Source organism: Coturnix japonica, unplaced genomic scaffold, assembly GCF_054131305.1.
Source record: "Coturnix japonica strain WE unplaced genomic scaffold, WE-NBRP24 Scf061, whole genome shotgun sequence".
In the NCBI taxonomy this organism is placed as follows: domain Eukaryota; kingdom Metazoa; phylum Chordata; class Aves; order Galliformes; family Phasianidae; genus Coturnix; species Coturnix japonica.
The window spans coordinates 785790-813221 of NW_028188964.1; the positions used below are offsets into that span (position 1 = coordinate 785790).

At 51.3% G+C, this 27432-nt stretch overlaps 3 protein-coding genes and 1 pseudogene across 9 annotated transcripts; all 4 read right to left on the reverse strand.

Moving 5' to 3' along the window:
* Nucleotides 1–416: 416 nt before the first annotated feature.
* Nucleotides 417–19967, reverse strand: LOC146751860 (uncharacterized). Of its 7 annotated transcripts, none has more exons than XM_085533550.1 (5): nt 19128–19967; nt 18077–18181; nt 17655–17696; nt 16427–16594; nt 417–714 (listed from the first exon to the last, which is right to left on the reverse strand). In XM_085533550.1, exons 1-2 carry the CDS (start codon nt 19669–19671, stop codon nt 18162–18164), a joined length of 564 nt encoding a protein of 187 aa, XP_085389676.1. In that variant the 5' UTR covers nt 19672–19967; the 3' UTR covers nt 417–714; nt 16427–16594; nt 17655–17696; nt 18077–18161. The 7 variants fall into 7 exon arrangements, with proteins under 7 accessions (XP_085389676.1, XP_085389677.1, XP_085389672.1 ...); XM_085533551.1 differs by having other exon boundaries at nt 18040–18181; XM_085533546.1 differs by having other exon boundaries at nt 19080–19967.
* Nucleotides 19968–20024: 57 nt separating this feature from the next.
* On the reverse strand, nt 20025–22241 carry LOC146751861 (uncharacterized; annotated as a pseudogene).
* Nucleotides 22242–22934: 693 nt separating this feature from the next.
* Nucleotides 22935–25647, reverse strand: LOC146751862 (SUN domain-containing protein 2-like). The gene is made up of 4 exons (XM_085533557.1): nt 25287–25647; nt 24504–24671; nt 23699–23783; nt 22935–23142 (listed from the first exon to the last, which is right to left on the reverse strand). The coding sequence occupies exons 2-4, from the start codon at nt 24620–24622 to the stop codon at nt 23035–23037; spliced, it is 312 nt and encodes a 103-aa protein (XP_085389683.1). The 5' UTR covers nt 24623–24671; nt 25287–25647; the 3' UTR covers nt 22935–23034.
* A 31-nt stretch (nt 25648–25678) lies between these two features.
* Nucleotides 25679–26993, reverse strand: LOC146751863 (uncharacterized). Its single transcript, XM_085533556.1, has 3 exons — nt 26777–26993; nt 26367–26428; nt 25679–26211 (listed from the first exon to the last, which is right to left on the reverse strand). The coding sequence occupies exons 1-3, from the start codon at nt 26794–26796 to the stop codon at nt 25928–25930; spliced, it is 366 nt and encodes a 121-aa protein (XP_085389682.1). The 5' UTR covers nt 26797–26993; the 3' UTR covers nt 25679–25927.
* Nucleotides 26994–27432: the final 439 nt, after the last annotated feature.

Here is a 27432-nt window from a genome sequence, read left to right on the forward strand (position 1 = left end):
ATTGGTTCCTATGGGGTCTTATAGGGTCTTATGGGGTCTGTGGGGTCCTATGGAGTCTATGGGGTCCTATGGGGTCTTATAGGGACTTATGAGTTCTGTGGAGTCCTATGTGATTCTTATGGGGTCCTATTGATTTTTATGGGGTCCTATGGGGTCTATAGGGTCTTATAGGCTCCATCCCCCCCATATACCCCATACCCCCCGCAATAACACCAGACCCTGTCGCTCTTCCGCCATCTTTATTCTCATCCAACCGCATCCATCATCTCCCCCCTCCCCCCCACCCCCGGCCACACATCGACCCTCGTTAACCCCATAATTAACCCCTTAATTAACCTCTTAATTAATGCCTTAATTAACCCCCCCCCCCCCATATTAACCCCATCGGAACGAAGGAAGAACAAGACGCCGACCAATCGGGCACCAGCTTTGTTAACGCGTGCGCATTAATTAATTATGCAAGTGAAGGGGGCGTGGCTTTGTCAAACCCCACCACGCCCAATCAACTAACATTGAGACCTCATTAGCATGTGATTATATATTCATGATCCATTGGCCTGATTTGCATAGCCCCGTCCCCTTTCCCGGTCCCTGTTATTAAGTGCTAATGAGGCCTCGATTAATGGATTAATTAATTAATGGCAGCTCATTAATTAATTAATCATTAATTAACTAATTAGGGGGGGCGGAAGTCGCTCCGTCGTCGATATGGACCTGGAAAGAGAAAAGATGGAGTTAATTAGGGTTAATTAGCCTAATAATTAATAATCAATTAATAATTAATTAATCATCTGTCATGGTTTTGTAATTTTGTAATTTTGCTATCAGTATTCCACATCATAACATCATGTCAAGTAGAATACTAACAGAAGATACTTCTGTTGAATGTGCAGTCCACAGAAGAAGACTACGTATCCCAGAGAACAGGAGTAACAATAAGTCACGGGACCAGGACTCTATATAATCTCGTTCTCAGGCTGGAGTGCCCTCCTTCTTCTCTCGAACTTCTCGGAGAGTGGGAAGCGTTCCAGCCGTGTCGCCTAGAGTTCACAGTAGGCCTCTCGGTTTTCGGAGACTCTCTCTCTCTGTTTTGTTCGATTTGTTAGCCTCAATTATATTATATTGTGTTATCTTGTATTTCAGTATCATATTTAGTAAAATAAGTTTTTCCTCCTTAGATTGTCGCTGTTTTATCCCACTCCCTTTTTTCCCCCTCCTTTCCGGGCCCCGGGGGGGGGGCCCACGGGGTGGCTTCCCCTGTCACGAGCATAGGTAAATCTAAGTAACCCATGACAGATTTTTTGGTGGAGAATGCGGGCATAGAGCTTTTTAGCTTTTAGAACGACTCTCTCTTTACTCTTAAAGAGCTTCGTTAGGGGAGTGTTATCTTTTCATAGCTGCTCACTGAGAACGTGACCTTGAAATACCAGACAAATTGTCAACATTAAGGGCTGCTGTACATTCTCAGCATTGCTATCTAACTTTTGTGTAGAAAACAAAGGGATTTCTTTCTCCCTTAGAGCAAAGCTAGCTAGCTCTGACTTTTACAGAGCCTGCCAGCTATGAATCCACTCTTCATCCCAGTTGCTCTGTTTAAGGGATTGAAAGCAATTATGATCTTCTTAAAGTATTGGTCAACTATTAACACCACAATTTGGTGTTGTGGAATTGTGCAGGTATATAGCCTAATAAGGTGGATACTGATGGAGACACCTGCCTGGTACTTTTATGAGATGTGGTATGGTCAGAATTTTGGCACCTACACCCCAGATGGAACTGTGAATCTTACAAACACTTGCATCCCAGATGGAATTGCGAATCTTACAAGTACTTGCATCCCAGATGGAACAGGCAATTTTACAAACAGCACCATGTTTAATTCATTGTACAGGCTAAAAAAACCCTTTTTATTTAGGTTGTACTCTCAAATTTCCACACGCCTTTCAATAACTGAGATAGGGTTCATACTTGCATCCATGTTATCACTATTAATGAATGCATATATGTTCCTATGCATTCGTTCTATGTGGAAGTCTCCTCCAGAACCAGAGAATGATGACTGGCAGGGAATATGGAAAGGTTTAGGAAAGGTCTTAGAAGCATGGGGACCCGCAGTGTCATGGGATTTCACTCTTGAACACCTAAGGGACCCTAAGAAATTAAGTGAGTATTTGGGTCAGAGATCTAAGGAGGTAAACCTTATGTGGGGTTTGGCTTATGCATACCGTGCTTTGTATCATACTATTCTGGAGAGAGAGAGTTTCCGATCTGAGATTCAAGCCCAAGTTAATTCTGATCAGTCACAGGAGGCATCAGTAGCAATATCAGTTGCCCCTGTGGAAGGCAAGAAATGGAAACGGGTGTCCATGCGTCTAGAACGAAAAGAAGGAGAAGCACAGGGGGGGGCAGCAGAAGACCCAGGTGCCGGGCATGGAGCAGTACCGAAAAAAGCAAAGGCAAAAACCAAGAGGCATGAAGAAGAGACTGATGATGAGGAGGAAATCACCTATTGTCGACCTCTGAAGCTGACTGAAATCCAAGGCTCAAGAAAGGAGTTCACACGGCGTCAAGATGAAGGTATCCTTGCTTGGTTGCTTCGCTGCTGGGACAACGGGGCCAACAGCTTGTCTCTAGATGGTAATGAAGCTCGCCAACTAGGAAGCAATGCCCAAGATGCAGGTATCGACAGAGGGATTAGCAGATGTTCGGATGGAGCTGCCACTCTCTGGTTGCGGCTGTTAGAAGCCGTGAGAGAAAGGTAACCCTATAAGGATGCTTTGAAGCCTAAATTTGATAGTTGGAATACCGTCCAAAAAGGTATTCAGCGCCTGAGGGAATTGGCCATGGCGAAAATGTTGTACAGCCCTGATCCAAGCGAACTTGACCCTGAGAGAGTGTCATGGTTTAATAATTTTGTATTTTTTTGCTATCAGTATTCCACATCATAACATCATATAAAGCATGAATAATTTTACTGAATCTGCAACTTACAGAAGAAGACTACATCTCCCAGGGAACAACACGATAGGTCACGGGACCTGGACTCTATATTAACTCTGTCGCAGAACAGACTGACGTCTTTCGAGTTCTGGCGTTCAGGGGAGTGTGTGGGAGCCTTCAGCCGTTCGCCTAGATTCACAGTAGGCCTCTCGGTTACGGGACTCATTCTCTCTCCTATTTTGCTTGATTCGTTAGCTCAATTTTCAATTATATTGTATTATATTGTGTTATCCTGTATTTCGATATAGTATTTAGTAAATAAGTGTGCCTCCTTAGATCGTTGCCGCTGTTTTCTTTTCCTAATTAACTTTTTCCTTTCGGCCTAGGGCCCCTCCGGGGCCCACGGCCCCCTGTCACGGACGCAGGTGGATTTTTAGTTCAAACCGTGACAGATTTTGGTGGAGAATGCGGGCAGATTGAGTTGCTGTTTTTCTGTGTTTTCTTCTGTTGCTCTTTTAGCTTTTAACAGAGCTACGAGTTTTTTTCCCTGTTAAGGAGCTATCTCGTGTTTGCGATTCTGCACCTGCGAGCTTGACCTTGAAAGTCCAGGCGGACTGCCAATACTCCAGTATATTTTATAAACACTGCTGAGCTTTGTTTTCTTTTACTTTTTTCTCTCTATTGGAGGAAAAAAAAAAAATGTTTTCTCTACTAAATTTGTTTTACCAGGGACTGTGTGCCATTGGTTCCTTTTTTGAGACGCTCCGAACATATTGGGTCATGTTTAAGCTAGCCACTTTTTCTTATGGAGCTATACAATTGTATAATGGATTGAAAGCATGGTTAGCAATGCTCACTTCGTATCTGTATACAGCTCCAGAGGGAGCAACTAATGCAACTAATTATACAGAAATGGTGATTTTTAAGCGTGCTCCTCTTTCTTTCTATGAATCCTTTATGCAGTTTTTGAATGATCAGTGGGCCACACTCTTAATCTCCCTGATCTTACTGTTGATTATTGTAATAATCTCACTCAGTATCTGGATTTACAACATCCGGAGGAAGTCTTCCCTAGAACCAGAGAATACTGAGTGGCAGGGAATTGAAGAGATTCTCAAAGGACAGACATCTTCAGTGTTATGGAGCTTCACTCCTGAACACTTGAAGAATCCTGAGAGTTTGATTGCATATTTGAGGCAGGAATGTTGTGGCTCAGGCAGATCTCAGGAGGCACAAATGATTTTGGGCCTAGCTAATGCTTATCGGGCCTTAGTCAATACCATTCCTGAGAGGGAAGTTTTTGAAGCTGAGAGAGAGAGTCTCAGGGCCGAGAAGGAGAGTCTTAGAGCTGAGGCAGAAAAACTTTGGACTGAGAAGGTAGAGAGAGAAAAAGCTTTTGAAGCTGAGAGAAAAGATCTCCTGTACCAACGAGACTCAATCTGGTACGAGAAAGAGAGTCTTAGAGCTGACGCAGAAAAACTTTGGGATGAGAAGGTAGAGAGAGAAAAAGTTTTTGAAGCTGAGAGAAAAGATCTCCTGTACCAACGAGACTCAATATGGTACGAGAAAGAGAATCTTAGAGCTGACGCAGAAAAACTTTGGGATGAGAAAAGCTCCCTGCAATCCCAACTCAACACTCTCCAGTCCGAGCACAGCGCCCTCCGATCCGAGCACGACACTCTCCAGTCCGAGCACGGCGCCCTCCGGTCCGAGAACGACACTCTCCAGTCCGAGCACAGCACCCTCCGGTCCGAGCATGACACTCTCCAGTCCGAGCACAGCACCCTCCGGTCCGAGCATGACACTCTCCAGTCCGAGCACAGCGCCCTCCGGTCCGAGCACGACACTCTCCAGTCCGAGCACAGCGCCCTCCGGTCCGAGCACGACACTCTCCAGTCCGAGCACAGCGCCCTCCGGTCCGAGTACAACACTCTCCAGACTGAGCGCGATGCCCTCCGGACCGAGCACAATGCCCTCCAGACCGAGCACAACACTCTCCAGTCCAAGTATGACGCCGTCCAGTCTGAGTGCGGCACCCTCCAGGCCAAGCATGATGCCTTCCAATCCAACTGCGACACCCTCCAGTCCGAGCATAACGCTCTTCAGACTGAGCACAATGCCCTCCGGACCGAGCTCAACACTCTTCAGACTGAGCACAATGCCCTCCGGACCGAGCTCAACACTCTTCAGTCCGAGTATAATGCCCTCCAGTCCGAGCATAACGCTCTTCAGACCGAGCACAATGCCCTCCAGACCAAGCTCAACACTCTCCAGACTGAGCATACTGCCCTCCAGGCCGAGCATAACGTCCTCCGGTTCGGGTACAACACTCTCCAGTCCAACTACAACAGCCTCCAGACTGAGCTTGGTGCTGTCCAGTTTGAGCGGAACGCTCTCCGAGACCAGCTATGTGCCCTCCAGGGTGAGTTGAATGTATTTAACCAACTACCAGGGGCACATGTAGTCCAATTTGGCCAGCCATTGGGGGCACATGTAGTCCAATCTGACCAGCCACCGGGGGCACAGGTAGTCCAATTGGACCAACCATCTGGGACACCAGATACAATGTTGGTTGCCCCTGTAAGAGGGCGAAAGACAAAACAAGTTTCAACTCAGTTAGAGAAAATGCAGAAGGAGTTAGAAGAGCGGAGGGAGTTAGGAGAGCAGGACTCAGGAGACTCAGGGGAGCAGGGGGAGTCAGAAGACCAGAAGAAGTTGGAGGAGCAGAGGATGTTAGAGGGGTATAAGAAGATGATAGAGGAGCAGAAGATGATAGAGGAGCAGAAGATGATAGAGGAGCAGAAGAAGTTAGAGGAGCAGAGAAAGTTAGGAGAGAGGAAAAAGAAGGAGGGTTACCTGGAGGAAATAACACAAGCATCAGGGTCAGGGTCAGAGTCAGAAGAGGAGCCAAAAGCTCCTTTTTCTTTACGAGAATTTCTCAAGTCCAAACTCGTAGATGGGGCAGCCTCATCAACACAGTTGCCACCATCAACACCTGGGACTCTTGATAGAGCAAAAGGTGAGCAAAGTATTACGACCATTATTGATCGATCTTTTAAACTGAGTGAAATTCGAGATCTAAGAAAGGATTACACACGTCAGCCAAAAGAAAATATGGTCACTTGGTTACTTCGCTGCTGGGACAATGGTGCCAACAGTGCATGGCTCGATGGCAGTGAAGCTCGCCAACTGGGTAGCATTTCCAGGGACCCACGTGTGGACAGAGGTATTGGCACATGCCAAAATCGGTCCTACACCCTCTGGAAGCGGATGTTGATAGCAGTAAGAGATAGATTCCCCTTTAAACGGGACTTGGAGCCTGAGAGAAAGAAATGGACTGATATTGAGAAAGGTATCCAATTTTTGAGAGAAAATGCTCTGGTGGAAATGCTATACAGCCGCGAGTTCAATCGTAACGATCCAGACCAATTACATGATCCTGAAGCAGTCCGCGTTCCACGACAAATGTGGCGTGACTTTACAAAAGCAGCTCCAGAAAAGCATGCCAGTGCACTTGCATTAGTATATGGCAAAGGGGACAGGAAACCCTTTGTGAATGAACTAATTGGCAGACTTCAGGAACTTGAATTATTTATAAGCGCCACAGAAGTTAATCTGTATACTTCAGCCATTGTCAAAATTGTGGAAAGGTTAAACGAAGTGGAGGGAACACAAAATGATATTATTGACAAATTGGCTAATGTGCCTGATGTAGATGAATCCACGGTGGTACCAGATGATGGAAACCAGGATTTCCACAATCGCCTATTGAGGAAGCTAAACAACATGAGTTCCTCTCGACCTGTATCATCGAAAATCTCAACCATTAAAAAGAGACGTCCTCGTATTCAAGCAAATGATGATGATAAGTCACCTCGAATCAACAATGAGACTACACGTCTTGCCTTGTTGCTTTTCCTCTGTAGTCATGGGGAGGACATGAAGAAGTGGTGTAATTCATCCACTTCTGCACTTCAGGCACGAGTGAAAGAATTACAAGGTGAAACAACTACCAAGGTGAACTCTTCCAAGAAGGGGAGAGTTCCAGTTGCTGCAAGTCAACAAGGTAAACAATAGAGGGGCCCTGCCCCCAGCCAGGGGGGGGAAAGGGACAACAGAGTATACTGGACTGTGTGGATTAAGTGGCCTGGCACATCTCAACCACAGAAATATAAAGCCTTGGTGGACACTGGTGCACAATGCACCCTAATGCCCTCAAGTCACCAAGGGACACAACCAATATATATCCATGGAGTGACTGGGGGTTCCCAAGAGTTGACTATGTTGGAGGCCGAAATAAGCCTCACTGGTAAAAACTGGCAAAAGCACCCTATTGTGACTGGTCCAGAGGCTCCATGTATACTGGGAATCGATTACCTTAGGATGGGACATTTTAAGGATCCCAAGGGGTATCGATGGGCCTTTGGGATAGCTGCTGTTAACACAAACGGTGTTAAGCAGCTGTCAACTTTACCTGGTCTGTCAGATGATCCTTCTGCTGTGGGGTTGCTCCAGGTAAAAGACCAAGAGGTACCAATTGCCACCAGAGTGGTTCACAGACGGCAGTACCGCACCAATAGGGACTCATTGCTCCCCATTCACAAGCTAATTCGCCAATTAGAAAATCAGGGAGTGATTAGCAAAACGCACTCGCCTTTTAACAGCCCCATATGGCCAGTGCGTAAAACCAGTGGGGAATGGAGGCTGACGGTAGATTACCGTGGCCTGAATGAAGTCACACCTCCATTAAGTGCTGCTGTACCAGACATGCTAGAACTCCAGTATGAATTGGAGTCAAAAGAAGCTAGGTGGTATGCCACCATTGATATTGCTAATGCCTTCTTTTCCATCCCATTGGCTGCAAAATGTAGGCCACAGTTTGCTTTTACCTGGAGAGGTATTCAGTATACCTGGAACCGTTTACCCCAGGGGTGGAAGCACAGCCCAACAATTTGCCATGGATTGATCCAAGCTGTTTTGGAACAGGGTAATGCTCCTGAGCACTTGCAGTATATTGATGACATTGTGGTGTGGGGCCATACAGCAGCAGAGGTTTCCAAGAAAGGGAAACAGATAATCCAAATTCTTTTGAAAGCTGGTTTTGCCATTAAGCGCAGCAAGGTGAAGGGGCCTGCCCAGGAAATCCAGTTCTTAGGCATAAAATGGCAAGATGGACGTCGTCACATCCCAGCAGATGTGATTGACAAAATCACTGCTATGTCTCCGCCCACAAATAAAACAGAGACCCAATCTTTTCTGGGAGTAGTGGGCTTTTGGAGAATGCATGTCCCAAACTACAGCCACATAGTGAGCCCTCTCTATCAGGTAACACGGAAGAAGAATAATTTCTCATGGGGTCCTGAGCAGCAGCAGGCTTTTGAGCAGATAAAACAAGAAATAGCCCGTGCCGTGGCCTTGGGGCCAGTACGGACGGGACAGGATGTGAAGAACATCCTCTACACTGCTGCTGGAGAGAAAGGTCCCACCTGGAGTTTGTGGCAAAGAGCCTCAGGAGAGACCCGAGGCCGACCCCTAGGATTTTGGAGTCGAGCATATAAAGGGTCTGAGGAGCGCTACACTCCGACGGAGAAGGAGATCTTAGCCGTGTATGAGGGGGTTCGGGCTGCTTCTGAAGTAGTTGGGACAGAGGTTCAGCTTCTTCTAGCACCTCGCTTGCCAGTAATAAACTGGATGTTTAAAGGACAGGTTCCCTCCACCCATCATGCTACTGATGCCACTTGGAGTAAGTGGATTTCATTAATTACTCAACGAGCTCGAATGGGAAAACTCAGCCGTCCTGGAATTCTAGAAGTGATCATGGACTGGCCTGAGAGTAAAAAAATTGAAATACCACCTACAGAAGAGGTATCACGTGCTAAAGAGGCACCACCATACAATGAGCTACCAGAAAACGAAAAGAAATTTGCCCTATTCACAGATGGATCATGTCGTATTGTAGGGAAGCATCGCAGATGGAAAGCTGCTGTATGGAGCCCCACACGACAAGTTGCAGAGGCCACTGAAGGTAAAGGAGAATCAAGTCAATTTGCAGAGGTAAAGGCTGTTCAGCTGGCTTTAGATGTGGCTGAACGGGAGAGGTGGCCAATGCTTCATCTTTATACTGATTCATGGATGGTGGCAAATGCCTTATGGGGGTGGTTGCAACAGTGGGAAGATGATAATTGGCAACGAAAGGGTAAACCTGTTTGGGCTGCTGAACTGTGGAAAGACATTGCTGCCCGAATAAGGAACATTGTTGTAAAGGTGCGCCATGTAGATGCTCATGTGCCTAAAAGTAAGGCTACTGAAGAACATAAAAATAACCATCAGGTTGATCGAGCTGCCAAAATTGAGGTGGCTCAAATAGACTTGGACTGGCAGAACAAGGGTGAGTTATTCCTAGCTCGGTGGGCCCATGAGACTTCAGGTCATCAAGGAAGGGATGCAACATATAAGTGGGCCAGAGACCGAGGGGTGGACTTAACTATGGACGCTATTGCTCAAGTTATTCATGATTGTGAAACATGCGCCATAATTAAACAAGCCAAGAGGATGAAACCTTTTTGGGGGGAAGGGCGATGGCTAAAGTATAAATATGGGGAGGCATGGCAGGTTGATTATATCACCTTGCCACGATCTCGCAATGGTAAGCGTTATGTACTCACCATGGTGGAGGCAACCACTGGGTGGCTCGAAACATACGCAGTACCCCATGCTACCGCCCGAAACACCATATTAGGGTTGGAAAAGCAAATCCTGTGGCGGCATGGCACTCCAGAAAGAATTGAATCAGATAATGGGACCCATTTTAAAAATTCCCTTGTAACCACTTGGGCCAAAAATCATGGCATTGAGTGGATTTACCATATTCCCTATCATGCACCAGCTTCTGATAAGATTGAACGATTCAATGGGTTGTTGAAAACTATGTTGAAAGCAATGGGTGGCGGAACATATAAAAACTGGGAGAACCATTTAGCAGAAGCCACCTGGTTAGTCAACACTCGAGGATCTAGTAATCGCAATGGTCCTAACCAATCCAGCTCCCTACGTACCGTGGAGGGAGATAAGGTTCCTGTAGTACACATAAAGAGTGTGTTGGGAAAGACGGTTTGGGTCCTTCCAGTGTCTGGAAAGGGCAAACCTCTCCGGGGTACTGTCTTTGCCCAGGGACCTGGGTGCACATGGTGGGTGATGGACAAAAATGGGAATGTTCAATGTGTACCACAAGGGAATTTGATGTTGGGGGAGTGCAGCCAATGATTTTCCTGTAAATATATAGGTAGAGTCTCAGAAAATATTTCAATTAGATACAGAATAGTTCAATTAGGTATAGGACTTAAGATAGAGTGGATTAATGTTAAGGAAACACTTTTTCTCTATATACCTTAATTAGGCATTCTGTAAGCAAGTTTTCCATCTGGACTCTATATCCTGCACTGGCCATGCATGTGTAGAGCACACATGGAAAGAAGTATAAGTCAAAAGGAAATCTGCTGTGGTGGCTGGGAAAGGATGAGTGCACCTTGATGTGGGGGACGCCCTACTAGCGCTGCCTTTCCCCTCTACCGCTGACATGTTTTCCTTTTTCTGGCAGTTTTGCCATTTTCTCAAAATTAATAAATAGTAGGTTAGGTTATAGAGTTTTGTTCTCAACTTAGGGATTTGTATGGAATAAATATAAAATGTTGAGAAAAATAAGGTTGCTGATTATTCACAATTATACATATGAGTGTGTATGTATGTATAAACATAATGTAATGATGTAGAATAAGGGGTGGAATGTCATGGTTTAATAATTTTGTATTTTTTTGCTATCAGTATTCCACATCATAACATCATATAAAGCATGAATAATTTTACTGAATCTGCAACTTACAGAAGAAGACTACATCTCCCAGGGAACAACACGATAGGTCACGGGACCTGGACTCTATATTAACTCTGTCGCAGAACAGACTGACGTCTTTCGAGTTCTGGCGTTCAGGGGAGTGTGTGGGAGCCTTCAGCCGTTCGCCTAGATTCACAGTAGGCCTCTCGGTTACGGGACTCATTCTCTCTCCTATTTTGCTTGATTCGTTAGCTCAATTTTCAATTATATTGTATTATATTGTGTTATCCTGTATTTCGATATAGTATTTAGTAAATAAGTGTGCCTCCTTAGATCGTTGCCGCTGTTTTCTTTTCCTAATTAACTTTTTCCTTTCGGCCTAGGGCCCCTCCGGGGCCCACGGCCCCCTGTCACGGACGCAGGTGGATTTTTAGTTCAAACCGTGACAGAGAGTGAGGGCCGATCCTGACATGTGGCAGAAAATCACAAGTACAGCACCAGAGAGAATTGCACAGTCATTGGTATCAGGATCTAAAGGATTCGGGGACAGATGGCCCCGAGTTGTTGAGCTGATTATAATGCTTCAAACCACCGATCAGCAGCTCCCCCAACTGCATGCTGCAGTTTCTGCCATCTCACGGCTAGAAAACCGAGTAGATGAAATGTGCAAGAAATTGTTTCCATCAACTAATCGTAATGATCCCGTAATAGTATCAGAAACAACTGATGAAGGTCAATCCTCGTACGGGCCACCAGGTCTAATGAAGGATCTGATCAAAGTATTCCAGTCCTACTCCTCACCTGCATCATCAAAAGTCTCAGCTGTTAAACGCACACGCTTCCCAGCTCGGGCAAAGAACAACAATACGATTGCACCGCGTGTTTCCATGTGGCGCTACCTACGTGACCGTGGAGAAGACATGAGGAAGTGGCATGATCAGCCTACTTCTGCACTACAAGCACGGGTGAAAGAACTACTAGACATACCAACCACCAGTGGAGTTGCTCCAGTCATCACAGGTAACCAATAGAGGGGCCCTGCCCTCAGTCAGGGGAGGGAAAGGGATAATAGAGTTTATTGGACTGTGTGGATTCGATGGCCTGGCACATCAGAACCACAGGAATATAAGGCGCTGGTGGATACCGGTGCACAGTGCACCCTAATGCCCTCCAGTCATGAAGGGACAGAATCAATCCATATTTCTGGAGTGACTGGGGGCTCTCAAGAATTGACTGTGCTGGAGGCTGAAATAAGCCTCACTGGCAAAGACTGGCAAAAACATCCTATTGTGACTGGCCCAGGGGCTCCATGTACACTGGGTATTGATTACCTCAGAAGGGGGCATTTCAAGGATCCTAAGGGGTATCGATGGGCCTTTGGGATAGCTGCTGTAGATATGGACAACATTAAGCAGCTGTCTGTTTTGCCTGGCCTGTCAGAGGACCCGTCTGTTGTGGGGCTGCTACGAGTAAAAGAGCAGCAGGTACCGATTGCTACAAAGACAGTGCACAGACAGCAGTATCGCACCAACAGGGATTCCTTGCTCCCCATTCATGATTTGATTCGCCAGTTGGAGAATCAGGGAGTGATCAGTAAAACTCACTCACCTTTTAACAGTCCCATATGGCCAGTGCGTAAAGCCAGTGGAGAATGGAGGCTGACAGTAGACTACTGTGGCCTGAATGAGGTCACACCCCCATTGAGCGCTGCTGTGCTGGACATGTTGGAGCTCCAGTACGAGCTGGAGTCAAAAGCAGCCAAATGGTATGCCACCATTGACATTGCCAATGCCTTCTTCTCTATTCCTTTGGCTGCAGAATGTAAGCCACAGTTTGCCTTCACCTGGAGGGGCATTCAGTATACTTGGAACCGTTTGCCCCAGGGGTGGAAACACAGCCCTACCATTTGCCATGGGTTGGTTCAAACTGTACTGGAACAGGGTGGTGCTCCTGAACACCTGCAGTACATTGATGACATTGTTGTGTGGGGTGATACAGCAGAAGAGGTTTTCACAAAAGGAGAGCAGATCATCCAAATTCTTCTACAAGCCGGCTTTGCTATTAAGCGAAGCAAAGTAAAAGGACCTGCCCAGGAAATTCAGTTCTTAGGTATAAAGTGGCAGGATGGACGTCATCACATCCCAACAGATGTGATCGACAAAATCACTGCCATGTCTCCACCAACTAGCAAGAAAGAGACACAATCTTTCCTTGGTTGCAGTAGGCTTTTGGAGGATGCACATTCCAAACTACAGCCTCATTGTAAGCCCCCTTTATCAGGTGACGCGGAAGAAGAACGATTTTGCATGGGGTCCTGAGCAGCAGCAGGCTTTCGAACAGATTAAACAAGAGATAGCCTGTGCTGTAGCCCTGGGGCCAGTACGGACTGGACAGGATGTAAAGAACATCCTCTACACTGCTGCTGGAGAGAAAGGCCCCACTTGGAGTTTGTTTCAAAGAGCCTCAGGAGAGACCCGAGGCCGACCCCTGGGATTCTGGAGTGGATCATATAAGGGGTCTGAAGAGTGCTACACTCCAACTGAGAAGGAGATCTTAGCCGCGTATGAGGGGGTTCGGGCTGCTTCCGAAGTAGTTGGGACTGAAACACAGCTCCTTTTGGCACCTCGACTGCCAGTGCTGAACTGGATGTTCAAAGGACAGGTTCCCTCCACTCATCATGCTACCGATGTCACCTGGAGCAAGTGGATTACGCTGATTACACAGCGAGCGCGAATGGGAAACCTCAATCGTCCAGGAATCCTAGAGGTAATCATGGACTGGCCTGAAGATAAAAGGTTTGGAACATCACCAGCAGAAGAGGTATCACGTGCTAAAGAGGCCCCACCATACAACGAATTACCAGAAAATGAAAAGAAATATGCCCTATTCACAGACGGATCATGTCGCATTGTAGGGAAGCATCGCAAATGGAAAGCTGCTGTGTGGAGCCCCACACGACAGGTTGCAGAGGCCACTGAAGGTAAGGGAGAATCAAGTCAGTTTGCAGAGGTAAAGGCTGTCCAGCTGGCCTTAGATGTTGCTGAACGGGAGAGGTGGCCAATGCTGTATCTTTACACTGACTCATGGATGGTGGCAAATGCCTTATGGGGATGGTTACAGAGGTGGGAACAAAATAATTGGCAACAGAAGGGTAAATCTGTTTGGGCCGCTGAATTATGGAAGGACATTGCTGCCTGAACAAAGAATATGGTTGTAAAGGTGCGTCATGTGGATGCACATGTGCCCAAAAGTCGGGCTACTGAAGAACAACAAAACAACCATCAGGTAGATAAAGCTGCCAAAATTGAGGTGGCTCAAATTGACTTGGACTGGCAGAATAAGGGTGAATTATTTCTAGCTCGATGGGCTCATGAGACCTCAGGTCATCAAGGAAGAGACGCGACATATAAGTGGGCCAGAGACCGAGGGGTGGACTTAACCATGGACGCTATTGCGCAGATTATTCATGATTGTGAAACATGTGCCATAATTAAACAAGCCAAAAGGATGAAACCTCTCTGGGAGGAAGGGCGGTGGCAAAAGTATAAATATGGGGAGGCGTGGCAGGTTGATTATATCACCTTGCCACGATCTCGCAGTGGTAAGTGTTATGTACTCACCATGGTAGAGGCAACCACTGGGTGGCTTGAAACATACGCAGTACCCCATGCTACTGCTCGAAACACCATATTAGGTCTTGAGAAACAAGTCCTGTGGCGACATGGTACCCCAGAAAGAATTGAATCTGATAATGGGACACATTTCAAAAATTCTCTTATAAATACTTGGGCCAAAGATCATGGCATTGAGTGGATTTATCATATTCCCTACCATGCACCAGCTTCTGGTAAAATTGAACGATATAATGGGTTGTTGAAAACTATGTTGAAAGCAATGGGTGGTGGAACATTTAAGCACTGGGAGAAGAATCTGGCAGAAGCCACTTGGTTGGTCAATACTAGAGGATCTGTCAATCGTGATGGTCCTAGTCAATCTAGCCCCCTACACACTGTAGAAGGAGATAAGGTCCCTGTTATACATGTAAAGAACATGTTGGGAAAAGCTGTTTGGGTCCTTCCAGCTTCTGGAAAGGGCAAACCTATCCGTGGAACTGTCTTTGCCCAGGGACCTGGGTGCACTTGGTGGGTAATGCAGAAGGATGGGGATGTTCAATGTGTGCCACAAGGGAATTTGATGCTGGGGGAGTGCAGTCAATAATTTTATGTATCTATATATATATATATATGTTTGCATGTGTAGTGTATTTTAGTTATTATAGTTGTACATTTAGTTATGTTACATGCAATTCTACTATTTAGCTATCACAATTTTACATACGTGTATATATATGTATATATATGTATATATTAACCATGATGTAATAATGTAGAATAAGGGGTGGAATGTCATGGTTTTGTAATTTTGTAATTTTGCTATCAGTATTCCACATCATAACATCATGTCAAGTATGGATACTTCTATTGAATGTGCAGTCCACAGAAGAAGACTACATATCCCAGAGAACAACAGGAGTAACAATAAGTCACGGGACCAGGACTCTATATAATCTCGTTTCCAGGCTGGAGTGCCCTCCTTCTTCTCTCCAACTTCTCGGAGAGTGGGAAGCGTTCCAGCCGTGTCGCCTAGAGTTCACAGTCGGCCTCTCGGTTTTCGGAGACTCTCTCTCTCTCTGTTTTGTTCGATTTGTTAGCCTTAATTATATTATATTGTGTTATCTTGTATTTCGATATCATATTTAGTAAAATAAGTTTTTCCTCCTTAGATTGTCGCTGTTTTATCCCACTACCCTTTTCCCCCTCCTTTCCGGGCCCCGGGGGGGGGCGTGGGGTGGCTTCCCCTGTCACGGGCATAGGTAAATCTAAGTAACCCGTGACACAGTCCCAGGAGAGTTTCTACGTTGTCCTCATCCACTCCCTCAAAGACAAGAGATGATGGCGGTCACACTTAGGCAGGCCGTGCCATAAAGAACACACTGAGGCCAAAGGTGGGAGCCCTTCCAACCCTCCCTGTGCTCTGGTAGGATTGGAGCACAGCGGAGGGCGAACCTGAGTCAGGGCACATGGAGCAATTGCTCCCAGCTGCTCGGCCACAAAGAGCAGCAGAGGCCTTTGGAGACATGGAACCAGCCGAGGGATTCGGTGCCCTCAGGCAGGATGCCGTGCTCTGCAGCAGCCCACCACTGAAATTTGGGAACTCCCAACTGTATGGGGTCGTATGGGGCTCTGTTGGGTGTCTACCGTGTGGCTCTATGGTGCTCTATGAGCTCTTGTGTGGCTCTATGGGGTCTTACAGGGCTCTATGTGGCAGTTATGGGGCTCTGTTGGGTGTCTGTAGGGCCCTTATGGGGCCCTGTTGGGTGTCTGTGGGGCACCATGAGGCTCTTTGGTTCTCTATGAGCTTCTGGTGCAGCTCTATGGGGTTTTACGGAGCATTATGGGGCTCTGTGGGGTGTCTGTGGGGGCTCTATAGGGCTTTTCAGGGTGTCTGTGGGGGTCTATGGGGTCTTATGTTGCGGTTATGGTGTTCTGTTGGTTGTCTCTGGGGCTCTATAGGGGTTCAATGGGCTCTCAGGGGGCTCTATGGAAAAGCTTTTTCCTCGGGGGCCTCCAGAAGCAGCAGCAGGCAGAGACTTACCAAGATGGGAAAGTCTCTGGGGGCACTGCTGACATCCCCAGAGGGAGACACCGCCTTGGAGACATGCAACATGGTGAAAGCCGTGGGCCAGATGTTCTCCGGCAGCTGGATGACGGCGTGGCCCTGCGAACCTTGGAAAGCCCAGCAGTTGCCAACAGAAATATCAGGCTGAAATGAGAGAGATGCGTCCATCAGCGATGAGGCAAAGGGTCCCAGTGTTGTCACATCACTGGATGCTGGGGATCCGCTCCACATCACACTGCTGGATCCCAAGGGTCCCCTTGGCACAGCACTGTGGGATCCAGATCACAAGGATCCCCCCCATGGCACCACCTCCAGGGCTCCCAATGATGGAGCACCTCAGGATCCCAGGGGGGACCCCCATAGCAGCCCCTCGCTGGATCCCATCCCTCCCCTTCCACACCACCTCCTTGCCCACTCCTTCCCCACTCCTGACCCCTGCAGCCCAGGCCCAGCTGCTGTGGGTGCTGGGGGGCTCTGAGAAGCCCAACTGCTGTCCACTGCGGAGTCGGCGTTGCTCCACGCCGCCCTCTGGGGGTCCCGGGGGGGTCTTTGTCCCATCCCTGCCTCCTTCTGACACCGCTTGGCTTCCTTAGCCCAGCACCCAGCTCTGTCCCCTCCCTGCGCCTCTTCTTCCTCCTCTGCCTCGGAACCCCCCCCTTGCCCCACTTCACCCCCCATTTGGCCACCAGCCTCTTCCCCACGTTCTCTGACCCCCCCGAGCTTCTCCTGCCCCACTTAGAGCTGGCGGCCGGGGGAGGGGATGAAGGGCAGCGGGGCAGCTGTTGGCTCCGGGCTTTTGTGGTGGGGTTGGCAGCTCGGGGGGGTCCTCCCGGTGTTTTCTGCCGGGCTCTGGTGGCCTTATCTAAACACCTGGGGGGAAGCGGGACCCCCCCCGTCGAGTTGGTCACAGCCGCCACCTCTTTGCTGCTGCGCTGCCCCCATTTCGCCCCCCAGATCTTAGAGGCCATGGGGGGGGGGCAGGGGGCTCTGGGCGCCTCTTTGAGGCAGGGGGTGCTCGGGGCACCACCCCCCCCAAACGAGGCTGCCGGATGCATCCCTTGACCCCACTCCATGGGTTCATGGAGTATGGGTCCCTTGACCCCACTCCGTATCCACCCTCCAAGCCTTTGCCCCCCCATCCACAACCCCCCATCCCACTCCCAACCCCCCACCACCTGACCCCCAATTCCCCCCTCCAACTCACCCCTTTCCAGAGATGCTGCTAATAGTCCTGTAGGAAAATCGTCTGGGGGGTGGGGAGGGGTGGGTACAGTTTAGGGGTGGGGGAGTCACAGGGAGCCCCCCACAGCGCCATGGCCCACTCCCACCCCCACCTCCCCACCATGAACCCAACCCCCCACCTCAGACCCCACAACATTTCTCCATCCCCAACAGTAATACCCCCCCATAGCAATCCCCCACCCCATAACCCCCCCACCTGGCAATGGGGGCAGCAGCTCCCCTGCTTACAACACCCCACTATCCCCTCCAGACCCGCCCCCAGCCCCCGCATCTCTACCACAACCCCCACACTGCCCCCCCCCCCCCCCCCCCCGGGTCCCTTCCCGACCCCCTATGGCCACCCCCACCTGGCACTGGGGACAGCATTTCCCCAACATCCGGTACCTCCCCAGCAGGTATTGCCCCATGGCCCGGCTGATCCGTTCCTGCTGTTCCCTTCTCTCTTCCTATTCTAACTGAAATTTCAGGACTAGCGTTTCACCCACTCTGCTATGGAAGGGGAAAATGGAGGGAGAAATGAAAGGGGAAGTGAAGGAGAGCCTTCTAGCCCCACATGCCCCTATAACCCACTCTATAGCCCCATACATCCCCTATAACATTGTATCCCACTAGAATCCTCCTACTGCCCACCCACAGTCCCTTAGAGACATATATCCTCCTATAATCCACCCAGAGCACCCTACACCCCCCCCCTTTTAAACCTTACAACTCCCCCACAGCCCTACAGAGCACCCCAGCCCCCTAGAGCTCCATGATCCCCTGGAGCCCCCCACAGCCCAGCATCAGCCCTCTAGCCCCTCCACAGTCATCTATATTCTCCCCAGAGCCCCCGCTGTCCCATATAGCCCTAGACCACATCAAAAGTCCCAGACAACTCTCTAGAACCCCATACCCCCTCCTATGGCCACTAGGAAGCTCCCCATAGCCCCACATACACCTACATCTACCCCTGCACTCCCCCTAGCACCTTACAGCCCCATATCCTCCTACAAACCCCGCACAGCCCTATAGCCCTCTACAGCCCAAACAGTGCTCCCTAGAGCCTCGCAGCTCTCCCGATAAGCCCCTCACACCTTTCTACACTCCCACTTCACCTACATACATCCCCATATCCCCATACAGCCACCGGCAGACCCCACATTCCCCTCACAGCCACCCATTTCCTCCTATCCCTCGGGATCCCCACACAGCCCACTACAACCCCATCTCCCCCACTGTTCACCCCTACATCCATCCCACTGCCCCCCACAGCCCCACATTACCCTAGGCCCTCCCTACAGCCCCATAGGACCTACAGCCCCCCCACGGCCACACATTACCCCACAGCCCCCTCAACTCCCCCATCCCCCCCACTCCTCCCCCACTGCCCCCTACACCCACAGCCCACCTCAGCTTCCTCTCCCCGGCCCCGGCCCGGCCCCGTTCTCCCGCACACCTCCGGCGCCGCCGTCCTCAGCACCGCTCCCGTCGTGCCGCGGTTCCGTCTCGGTGCTGCCCGGACAGCTCCGGCGCGCAGCGGCTGCAGCGGCGCTGCCGTGCGGGGCGGCCCGGGCTGCGGCAGCGGCTTCAGCCGAACGAAGGGAGAGCCGGGAGGCCCCGACACACAAGATGGCGGCCGCTCCCGCGCGCGGAGCCTCAGCCAATCGGAGCCGGCGGCGCTGCCGCTGACCAATGAGACGGCGATACGCGTCGGCGGCGCAGCCGCTGACCAATGACAGGCCGGCACGGGCGGGATGAGCAGCTGAGCAACGATCCGTTAGCCCCTGCTGCTGCCATCTCCTCGGTGGGAGACCCCGTTCCTTCGTTGCTGGGTGGCAGCGATGTGGATGTGAGGACAGGCGGCTCCTCGGGCACGCTGGGCTCCACACGAGATGCTGCTGCCGCCATCTTGTCAGTGGGAGACCCCGCTTTTTCCCTTCTGGGTGGCAGCGATCCAGATGTGTTGTGGGAGGACTCCTCGGAAAGGCTGCTCTCGCCATGAGATGTTTCTGCTGCCATTTCCTTGGCTTGCTTCCCGCGCTCTCCCTGCTGCGGCAGTTGATGTTGCTGCAGCCCCTTCGCTGTGTCTGCTGCGCTCTGTGAGGAAAAGTTGGGGATGGGAGTTATAAGGGGAGGGGCACTGCTCACATTCCCTGTGAGCGCCCCCTCCCCCGACTCCATCCCATAACCCGTGTAAACCACCCCAAATGGCGGCCCCACTGCTGTGCCTGGGGGCAGGAGCACAGGAGAGGCCCCTTCCGTGGGGACAGAGCCCTGTCCCCTATCCCAGCACGCAGCCCCGAGCTGGGAGGGGTTGCTGAGCTGAGTGCCAGGCGCAAAGCTGAGGGTAGTGAAGCTGTCTACATACCCAGGGATTTCAGAACCCAGTTGGGCATCCAGTAGCTGTTTTCCACGACTTTCTCAATTGCATGCTGTGTCAGCTGCAGAATTTCCTGGCAACAAACAGGGAATGGAGAGACAGCAGTGAGCACAAAGACAGGAGATGGGTGTGGCCCAGCCAGGGGGAACTCATGGCTCTGCACAGAGCACTAATGCCGGGGGCGGGGGCCACACGGATGGTAAGGAGCCCAGCGCCTGGACCAGCAATGGTGGAGCTGAGATGTTACTGCTGCAGGGCCTGGCACGGTGGTGTGGTGCCAGGCCAGCTATGCTGCGGGCGGATCCACCTCCATGGGTTCATCAGGAGGTGGATCCACCTCCATGGGCTCATCAGGACCAGCCAGGGGGAACTCATGGCTCTGCACAGAGCACCCTGATCCCAGCTTTACCGTGCAGACAGCATCAGCAGCAGCTCTCAGTGTGGGGAGCAAAGTAGCTCCAAGACACAGGGGAGGCTGAGCCTGAGAGCCAGGTGTGGGGCAGGCGGCCAGAGCACAGAGCTGTCCCTGTAAAGGGCTGGAAGGAAACAGGAGGGAGCATTATCATTACCTCTCTCTTCAGACCGTGGATCCCATTCTCCTCCAGGACATCAAACAATGATTCTACAATGAGCTCCTTCCTGACTGACAGCTGAGTACTTTTCAGGTTTGGTTCTGGCCAGACCAGTGAGTTCCTGAAGGCAAAGCAAAGCAGGTCTTGTTCAGCAATGTCCACCCCGCAGGTTGGAGTTCCAGTGCCACGAGGTGAAGGATTCCGGGGGGTTGTGCCCTTCTTTATCCCCCGGCCCCTTTTGTTCCTTTGCTTTGCCAAGGGCTGCCTTCACCATATAGATGGGAAAGGCTGGAGCCCTGGGCACAAGGTGAAGGCGTGCATAGAGCACACAGCCAGCCGAGGCCAAGCTACAGAGCCAGGTGCATGGCAAGGAAGTGTTCTTACCCCAGAGACGGGAGCTCATGCACAGGTCCTGCTGACACCACCTGGAAGAAAAAAGCATTTGATGGGAGGAAGCACCAGGAGCACGGCCAGAGCTTCCAAAGGAGCTTCCCAGGGAGCCGCTGGCAGAATTTCCTGCTGCTTCCCAGCACTTTGCAGAGGACTGCTGCCCAAAGTTGGGCCCTTCAGCCCTCCACGTGCTGCAGAGCATCTGCTGCTTCTCCGTTTGCTCTCCCATCCCCTCCAGACTCCACAGTGTCACGGACGGGCCAAAGGCCCCTTCTTCCCATGTGCTGTTGCCTTCAGCCTGAGCTCCGTGCTGGGCACTGGGAAGATGCTGCCACACCAAAGCCCGTCCTGCTGCCAAGGCAGCCCCCAGCCTGGCTCAGGAGCCCACGGAGTCTCAGCAGCGATGGGCCCGTGGCCAAACTCCTCCTGTCCCCACGGAGGCTGAAGGGCAGAGCTTTGTCTTCTGCCGCACGCTGTGGCACTGACCTGCAGGACATTTCCCCAGGCTCCCAATATCCAGAGGAAGGCTCCAGCTGTGGGAGACATCAGTCAGGAGAGACCATTAGTTTGCCAGAGTGCTCGGAGCCCTGCAGCCCATTTCCCTGACAGCTTGCAGGCATCTGTGCCTCCAGGTGTGTTCTCCATTACAGCTCTAAGCCTTCCTTTGTGCCATAAATGTTCATGGACTCGTGGTCTCTTTTTTGGCCTCCCTCTGTGCATCAGGCCCTCAAAACCTCAGTGCTTCCAGTCCAGCCCTTTAGTACCTTGGCTCCAGGCCTACCCTTAAGCTTCAAGGACTTTAGGCTCTACAGGGCTGTTAAGGCCTCTCAGCCTCCTTTTTTTGGCTGTGTCCGATAGAACCACCACTGCCCTTGATGCTCTGTATCATAACCCCCACAGCTTAGCCCCGTAAGCTATGCACCATAAGCTTCTGCTTTGCCTACAAGCTATGGCCTCCAATGTTCCCCATGGGGCTCTACACAACATGGCCAGGGACAGAAATGGGGCTGTTTCTGCCCTTCTTATCACCCGGCCCCTCCCATCGTCTGTCAGGGGCAGTAACCCACAGGACCCATAGAGAACCAAAAGAACATCATAGAGAGTCATAGAGCCACATAAGAACGACAGGGAGCAATAGAGACCCATGGGGAGCCAACGGGAACAAATACAGACCCATATGGGAGCTATACTAACACACTCACACATGTACCTGCAGGGACCCATAGAAGTGCATAGGGGAACATACTGTCCTGTAGCAACCAACTGTGCCCCACAGCCAGTTACGATGATGTTCAGTCACCATGGATCAAGGTTCACGGCACTGTGGGATGGCCTGAGTGGCCAACTCACACTCTTGGCCACCCTCCATCTCCCGTGGCTCCCACACCAACCCCACAGCACCACCCACACTAAGCCCTGTCCCACAAATGCAGCTGCTGCCGCTCAACAATTCTTATTGGCTGAAAGCAGGAGAGTTGAGAGATCCAAAGGGGTTGTGAGATCAGAGGTTGGGGCTGGAAGGCAGAGCATCTGCAGCTTTCGTTCCTCACTGAGTCCTTTCTATTGGGAAAGGAGATGGAGGGAGGTGAGAAGATGGAGGGCAGGGATGTGGGGTAGGAACCCACCTTGATGCTGATGTCACGGCTCCGTGCCTGCAGCTTGTTACCTGGGACTCAGCCGTGTCAGCACGTTCCTCTGCCTCATCCAGCATGTGCTGTGCCCTGGGGAACTTGGCCAAGTTGGCCTGCTTGTCCTGTGGCTTAGCCCTGGTCCCCACCCCAGTCCCCCCCCCAAACACCCACCCAACTCATCCCCGCAGCTCCTCCCTCCCCCCAACCAGCCTCGAGGTGGGCAGAAAGTTATCGACATCTCTTCATTGAATGATCAATCCCTAATTAAAACCCTCTGGTAGACATCAGAGTTTAGGGGTTTTTAGGGTTTATTAGGGTTTTTTATGGTTTTTAGGTTTTTTTAGGGGTTTTTAGGGTTTATTAGGGATTTTTAGGGGTTTCTAGGTGTTTTTAGGGGTTGCCGTGGATTTCGAATCGGTACACGCAGGTGTATTCCGCGTTCCCCCAGTTGCTGCGTACATCCATTTTAATCCTTTTGTAGGACTGAAGGGGCTTCTCCTGCCAATGCAAAGAGGAGAGGCTTCGTTATGGGCCAGAGGGGGACCAGTGCCCCATAGTGCCCCATAGCTCCCACTGTTCTCCCCATAGATCCCAAAGCATCCCATAGATCTCATAGTGCCCCATAGCTCCCACTGTTCACCCCATAGATATGGGTAAACCTAATACACAGTCAATGATTTCCTGGAATTCTGATCCATATTCAATAGTTGTTTAGCATGCAGACCCCTCTCTTGTTATCACTGATCTTATCAGTGTGGGAATCAAATGTTGTTTGTGCCTTTAGAACAAGAGAAGAATCTTTTCTTTCAAGGTCTCATTATATAAGTGAAGTAGTTTGTAGTTATTTCAAGGTCTCAGTATACAAGTGAAGCAGTAGCAGAGGAGAGGCTTTGTTATGGGCATGGGAAGAGCCCCGGCACAACAAGTGCTTCCAAAGGCTTGCAAAAGGGACCCCACGGGAGTCGGCCATGTTGGAGAGCAGAGGGTGGGCAGGAAAGCTCTTTCTTCCCATGACTTGCAGGCAGCCCAGCCTCCCCCCTTGCACTTGCCATACCTGAACGTGGAAGGTCTGCGCAATATCTCTGTCCACGTCATAAACATACAGTCCCAGGAGTTTCCCTTTCGTCCTCATCCACTCCCTCAAAGACAAGAGATGATGGCGGTCACACTTAGGCAGGCCGTGCCATAAAGAACACACTGAGGCCAAAGGTGGGAGCCCTTCCAACCCTCCCTGTGCTCTGGTAGGATTGGAGCACAACGGAGGGTGAACCTGAGTCAGGGCACGTGGAGCAATTGCTCCCAGCTGCTCGGCCACAAAGAGCAGCAGAGGCCTTTGGAGACATGGAACCAGCCGAGGGATTTGGTGCCCTCAGGCAGGATGCCGTGCTCTGCAGCAGCCCACCACTGAAATTTGGGAGCTCCCAACTGTATGGGGTTGTATGGGGCTCTGTTGGGTGTCTACCATGTGGCTCTATGGTGCTCTATGAGCTCTTGTGTGGCTCTATGGGGTCTTACAGGGCTCTATGTGGCAGTTATGGGGCTCTGTTGGGTGTCTGTAGGGCCCTTATGGGGCCCTGTTGGGTGTCTATGGTGCGCCATGAGGCTCTTTGGATCTCTATGAGCTTCTGGTGCAGCTCTATGGGGTCTTATGGAGCATTATGGGGCTCTCTGGGGTGTCTGTGGGGGCTCTATAGGGCTTTTTGGGGTGTCTGTGGTGGTCTATGGGGTCTTATGTTTTGGTTATGGTGTTCTGTTGGTTGTCTCTGGGGCTCTATAGGATTTCAATGGGCTCTTATGGGGCTCTATGGCAAAGCTTTTTCCTCGGGGGCCTCCAGAAGCAGCAGCAGGCAGAGACTTACCAAGATGGCAAAGTCTCGGGGGCACTGCTGACACCCCCAGAGGGAGACACCGCCTTGGAGACGTGCCACAGGGCCACAGGCTGTGGGCCAGATGTTCTCCGGCAGCTGGATGACAACATGGCCCTGCGAACTTTGGAATGCCCAGCAGTTTCCAACAGAAATATCAGGCTGAAATGAGAGAGATGCGTCCATCAGCGGTGAGGCAAAGAGTCGCCAGAGCTGGATGCTGGGCAAGGAGCTTGCAGTTGTGCAATGGCCAAGTTGAGCACAGTGAGCACAAAGACAGGAGATGGGTGTGAGCAGGGAGTCCTACCCAAGAACTGCCCTCCAGAGACACAGCAAAGATGGACTTTGGGCTCTGCCTGATCCCAGTATTGCCAGCCCTGTGTCTGCTGTAGAACAGCCTTGACAGGCAGTCAGATCGTGCCCTGAGCCAGCCAGGCTCTGCAGAGCTCCAGTTGCAGCTGGTCTGGAGAATGGCCCTTCCAGCTAAGAAGTCTGAAGCACAAGTCTCTTGGCAGGGGCCGCATCCAGCCTCCAAGCCAAGCCCAGTAGGCTTCTGGCTGGGGCCCAGCCAGGGGGAATTCATGGCTCTGCACAGAGCACCCTGATCCCAGCTTTACCGTGCAGCCAGCACCAGCATCAGCTCTCAGTGTGGGGAGCAAAGTAGCTCCAAGACACAGGGGAGGCTGAGCCTGAGAGCCAGGTGTGGGGCAGGCAGCCAGAGCACAGAGGTGTCCCTGTAAAGGACTGGAAGGAAACAGGAGGGAGCATTATCATTACCTCTCTCTTCAGACCGTAGATCCCATTCTCCTCCAGGACATCAAACAATGATTCTACAATGAGCTCCTTCCTGACTGACAGCTGAGTACTTTTCAGGTTTGGTTCTGGCCAGACCAGTGAGTTCCTGAAGGCAAAGCAAAGCAAGTCTTGTTCAGCAATGTCCACCCCGCAGGTCAGAGTTTCAGTGCCACGAGGTGAAGGATTCCGGGGGGTTGTGCCCTTCCTTATCCCCCGGCCCCTTTTGTTCCTTTGCTTTGCCAAGGGCTGCCTTCACCATATAGATGGGAAAGGCTGGAGCCCTGGGCACAAGGTGAAGGCGTGCATGGAGCACACAGCCAGCCGAGGCCAAGCTACAGAGCCAGGTGCATGGCAAGGAAGTGTTCTTACCCCAGAGACAGGAGCTCATGCACAGGTCCTGCTGACACCACCTGGAAGAGAAAAGCATTTGATGGGAGGAAGCACCAGGAGCACGGCCAGAGCTTCCAAAGGAGCTTCCCAGGGAGCCGCTGGCAGAATTTCCTGCTGCTTCCCAGCACTTTGCAGAGGACCGCTGCCCAAAGTTGGGCCCTTCAGCCCTCCACGTGCTGCAGAGCATCTGCTGCTTCTCCGCTTGCTTTCCCATCCCTCCAGACGCCACAGTGTCACGGACGAGCCAAAGGCCCCTTCTTCCCATGTGCTGTTGCCTTCAGCCTGAGCTCCGTGCTGGGCACTGGGAAGATGCTGCCACACCAAAGCCCGTCCTGCTGCCAAGGCAGCCCCCAGCCTGGCTCAGGAGCCCACAGAGTCTCAGCAGCGATGGGCCCATGGCCAAACTCCTCCTGTCCCCATGGAGGCTCAAGGGCAGAGCTTTGTCTTCTGTCGCACGCTGTGGCACTGACCTGCAGGACATTTCCCCAGGCTCCCAATATCCAGAGGAAGGCTCCAGCTGTGGGAGATATCAGTCAGGAGAGACCATTAGTTTGCCAGAGTGCTCGGAGCCCTGCAGCCCATTTCCCTCCTCCCAACCCAGTGGGGACATGCTGTGTGGGACAGTCCCGCTCCTTGGCTGTGCTGGGATGGCTTTGGGTGGGGAACACTCACCAGAAAGGACCGCTAGAAGCAGGACGGGAGTCCCTCTTCCCCTCTCTTGAGCGACACGTTGCCTAAGGGAGAGATCAGATGGTGGTTATCACAGCCCAGCGTGGGGACACGGTCTCCTGGGATCCTTTTAGCAGAGAGCTGCCACCGGGTTCCTCTGCCCAGCAGAGTTGTGAGTCCCAGGGGGCCCTTTAGCAAGAGCTGGCCAGTGCCACAGCACCCATGGGACGCATGAGAGTGAGGGGCTCTGCTGTGCTAAGGTGGGCAGCGGCCTGGCCCCGTTCTGGCCCTCCCGAGAGCAGGAACAGGGCTGTGCCCACGGAAAGGGAGTTTGGCTGCCTGGCTGGAGAAAGCCCGGCAGCACACAGTGATTCTGGCTTCCCCTCCCCACATTCTGGGCCTGCTGCACCCACCTGCCCAGCTGGGCTGGCATTTTGGCTCCTTCACTCCTCGCACAGACACAGAGAACGGCTTGCTCTCCTCCCAGGAACACAAGCACCTCTCCACTTGCCTGCTCTGCACTCCTCGCGGGACTGCAGTGCTGCACAGTTCCCCATGGGGCTCTACACAACACAGCCAGGGACAGAAATGGGGCTGTTTCTGCCCTTCTTATCACCCGGCCCCTCCCACCGTCTGTCAGGGGCAGTAACCCACAGGAACCATAGAGAACCAAAAGAACATCATAGAGAGTCATAGAGCCACATAAGAACGACAGGGAGCAATAGAGACCCACGGGGAGCCAAGGGGAACAAATACAGACCCATATGGGACCTGAGGTCGCCCTCTTAACGGTTTCACGCCCTCTTGAACTCTCTCTTCAAAGTTCTTTTCAAATTTCCCCTACGGTACTTGTTGGCTATCGGTCTCATGCCGGTATTTAGCCTTAGATGGAGTTTACCACCCGCTTTGGGCTGCATTCCCAAGCAACCCGACTCCGAGAAGCTATACTGACACACTCACACATGTACCTGCAGGGACCCATAGAAGTGCATAGGGGAACATACTGTCCTGTAGCAACCAACTGTGCCCCACAGCCAGTTACGATGATGTTCAGTCACCATGGATCAAG

Coding starts and splice junctions, on each gene's coding strand:
- LOC146751862 (XM_085533557.1), bottom strand. CDS start 24,622: ATGTTGTCATCCAGCTGCCGGAGAACATCTGGCCCACAGCCTGTGGCC. Junction 23,784..24,503: donor CCCGAGACTTTGCCATCTTG/GTAAGTCTCTGC, acceptor CTTGTCTTTGAG/GGAGTGGATGAGGACGAAAG. Junction 23,143..23,698: donor CGCAGACCTTCCACGTTCAG/GTATGGCAAGTG, acceptor TTGCATTGGCAG/GAGAAGCCCCTTCAGTCCTA.
- LOC146751863 (XM_085533556.1), bottom strand. CDS start 26,796: ATGCCAGCCCAGCTGGGCAG. Junction 26,429..26,776: donor ATGCCAGCCCAGCTGGGCAG/GTGGGTGCAGCA, acceptor TCTCTCCCTTAG/GCAACGTGTCGCTCAAGAGA. Junction 26,212..26,366: donor GCTTCTAGCGGTCCTTTCTG/GTGAGTGTTCCC, acceptor TATCTCCCACAG/CTGGAGCCTTCCTCTGGATA.
- LOC146751860 (XM_085533549.1), bottom strand. CDS start 19,671: ATGGCGAGAGCAGCCTTTCCGAGGAGTCCTCCCACAACACATCTGGAT. Junction 17,697..19,127: donor TGAGGACGGCGGCGCCGGAG/GTGTGCGGGAGA, acceptor CCCACCCCCCAG/ACGATTTTCCTACAGGACTA.